Source organism: Coturnix japonica, chromosome 1, assembly GCF_001577835.2.
Source record: "Coturnix japonica isolate 7356 chromosome 1, Coturnix japonica 2.1, whole genome shotgun sequence".
NCBI lineage: Eukaryota > Metazoa > Chordata > Aves > Galliformes > Phasianidae > Coturnix > Coturnix japonica.
In genome coordinates, this window is record NC_029516.1 from 94,195,091 (window position 1) to 94,197,933 (window position 2,843).

The 2,843-nt window shown below is 53.8% G+C and overlaps 1 protein-coding gene across 3 annotated transcripts in view; it reads right to left on the bottom strand.

The window, feature by feature from the left end:
* Nucleotides 1-2,835, bottom strand: part of SCAF4 (SR-related CTD associated factor 4) — a 45,603-nt gene extending 42,768 nt beyond the window's left edge. The window contains exon 1 of one of the 3 annotated variants that reach the window (XM_015881224.2): nt 2,544-2,835. In XM_015881224.2, coding sequence (XP_015736710.1) covers nt 2,544-2,573 — 30 coding nt within the window. In that variant the 5' untranslated portion in view covers nt 2,574-2,835. The remainder of the gene's footprint in view (nt 1-2,543) is intronic. The other 2 variants (XM_015881217.2, XM_015881233.2) reach the window with 2 other exon arrangements.
* Between the last annotated feature and the right edge of the window lie 8 nt (nt 2,836-2,843).

Consider the following 2,843-nt stretch of genomic DNA (forward strand, 5'->3'; position numbering starts at 1 on the left):
TAAAGGTGTATGTTTGGTGGCCCTGCCAGGCAGGGGGGTTGGAACTACATGATCCTTGAGGTCCCTTCCAACCCAGGTCATTCTGTGATCCTGTGACTTAAAGGAGTGGGCAACGCAGTCAAACATGATCCAATTATGCAACTCGTCTGAGGTACCACCCGTCACCAGAGCCAAATGAACCTAAGTGTTCTTGCATAGCCCGCCACAATTGCTAAGTAGAACGTGTTAGCTCAGACCTCTATATTTAAAGTCTCACCTCCCAGTTCAGATGGGCAGTTAAGATCACGTAGTTATCACAATTAGCTGACAGGCAGGAACTTGTTACTTCACTGCAACATGATCATATACAGTCAGAACCCATAAGTCAAAACTGGAACTCCTGAGAGAAACTGGAACTCCCAAATGATCACACAGTCACCTGAGGCAGCAAGTCGTGTTCCCTGTACGTGTAGATGGCTGAGGAAATGACAGCTGCCACCTCCACACCAGAAGAGACAGCACAGCCCCGGCATACATGGGAAGTCCAGAACAAATCTCACAGCTGCCAAAGTTAGATTTGCCATCACAAAACCCCAGTTCTCTTTGTACAGTGGTACTATACAACTATCAGCCGGTACGCTGAGCAATTCTTCATCTAAAGGGCGGACTGGGATAACCCCAATCTTCCTTGCTGAAGTTATTTACTCTCGATACATCAATTTGCTGTTCAATCAGCAGACGCAGATACCTCTGTAGTCCTTAACACATCTATACATTTTAAGACAATCTTAAGGACAAGATGAGCTCTCACACAGTCACCAGCCTGCCTTATGCCTATTACTCTGCGAATAATAGAATCACAGAATTATCAAGGTTGGAAAAGACCTAGAAGATCATCTAGTCCAACCATTACCAATACTTCCAGGCTAAATCATATCCCTCAACATCACATCCAAACGTTTCTTGAACACCTCCATGGTCGGTGACTCCACCACCTCCCTGGGCAGTGCATTCCAATGCCTGACTACCCTTTCTGAAAACTAATACTTCCTAATGTCCAGCCTGAATCTTCCCTGGCGCAGCTTAAAACCATTCCCTCTAGTTCTATCACTGATTACTCGAGAGAAGAGGCCAACCCCCAGCTCACTACAACCTCCCTTCAGGAAGTTATAGAGAGCAATAAGGTCTCCCCCTGAGCCTCCTCTTCTCCAGGCTGAACAATCCCAGCTCCCTCAGCCGCTCCTCGTAAGGCCTGTGCTCCAGACACAGGTATAGCTTCTAAGGACAGCACAGTTATGATACCAATCCTAAACCTATCAACAAGGTAACTTTATGCTAAGCAGTCCCAGGGAACTACTCACACATACAAATGACCACAGAACAGGGATATTAACAATTATATTTCTTCCCCATACCTCACACTCAAATGAAATCCAATGGTTTAAAGCACCTTTACAGTCACCGGAATACCATGCAATATTTCTGAGCGTATCAAACAAAAGAATTTAAATCACTGTTAACAGGACAGATCCAGCCTCTCACTTGGAGCTTTTGTGTTTCTTTTAAGGACGCACAGGTTTGCAGTTGTGTGTGCACGCGACAAGCAGTTGCAGGGAGTGAACTTTACACAGCATGACTTCATCACATGAGAGCGGCCTGCCATTTTTCCTCTTTCTGCTCAGCAAACGCACACAGCAGCCTTCAAAATGCATTAAACATGCCAGAATGGGTTCTAACTTAGTTTTAAATCATTATCTGCAATGAAAGTATGAATGTTCTGTGGCCTGGACGTGACCTGAAAAAGCCAAATCATTAAACGGAACTTGGTGTAAGAATCGTTTCAAGCCACGTGTCAAAAACTTTATAAAATACAAGTTGGATATTTCTTTCTCAATACATGATGCAAAAAAAAAGCAGCCGTTGCCCATCTCATTTAGAATTCTGTTTGGCTGATTAAGGAATCAGAAGAAAGGAGGGCCTCCCTGTGTGTCAGGAGCTGGACACTCACCCCTCTCCCACCTGCCTGCAGGGAGGTGGGCAGGGTTAGAGCCGGGCAGGGTTACAGCCGGACGGCTCCTCCAGCCCCAGCCACACGCGAAGTAGGGAACGGAGCGAGGGTGCCCGTTCTCCGTCCAACGTCCCGCCTCCCCCACTCGCCGCCGTTCACATGGCAGCGCCCCGCGCTCCCAAACACGTCTCTCATTCCCTTCCTTCCCCTCAGCCGCCGGGCACGCCTCGCTACAACGGACGAGGAGGCCGCTGTGGAGGCCGAGAGCAGCCCCCCGGACCTCCCCCCCTCCCACCCCGCCCGGTCCGCGTTCCAGGCCGTTACAACCGCCGAGCCCCCGCCGCCTCCATGTTCCCGAGCAGCCCCGCCGTGCCCCCCGCCCCATGCAGGCCTCGCTCCGCAGGCTGAGACAGGCCCGGGCCCTTCCCCAGCGTAGGCCTCCGCGCCGGGCCCGCGCGGCCCACAGCCGGAAGCCGAGCGCTGGGGGAAGGGGGGAGACGATGGCGGCCGCGCCGACCCCTCGTTGCCCGCAGCCCCCGGCGCCCCGCGTTCCCACCTCCTGGTTGAAGGCGTTCACGGCCTCCATGTTGGCGGCGGCTGAGGCGGGCGTCCGCGCGGGGGAGGGGCGGCTCGGTCCCGCTCAGGGGCTGCGCGCGGACATGGCCGTTTGGCGGCGGCGACGGCGGAGGCCGACGCTGTGTGTCCTCCGTGCCCCGCCTCGCTCAATTCGTTATCCGCCCGCGGCGTCTCGCAGTGCCGGACCCCGTTGCGGGCCGTCTCTCCCAGCGGGATGGCGGAGCGCACGCCGCGCACAGCACCCTGGGATCGCACAGGCCTCCCGGCCCCGCGCCACCCA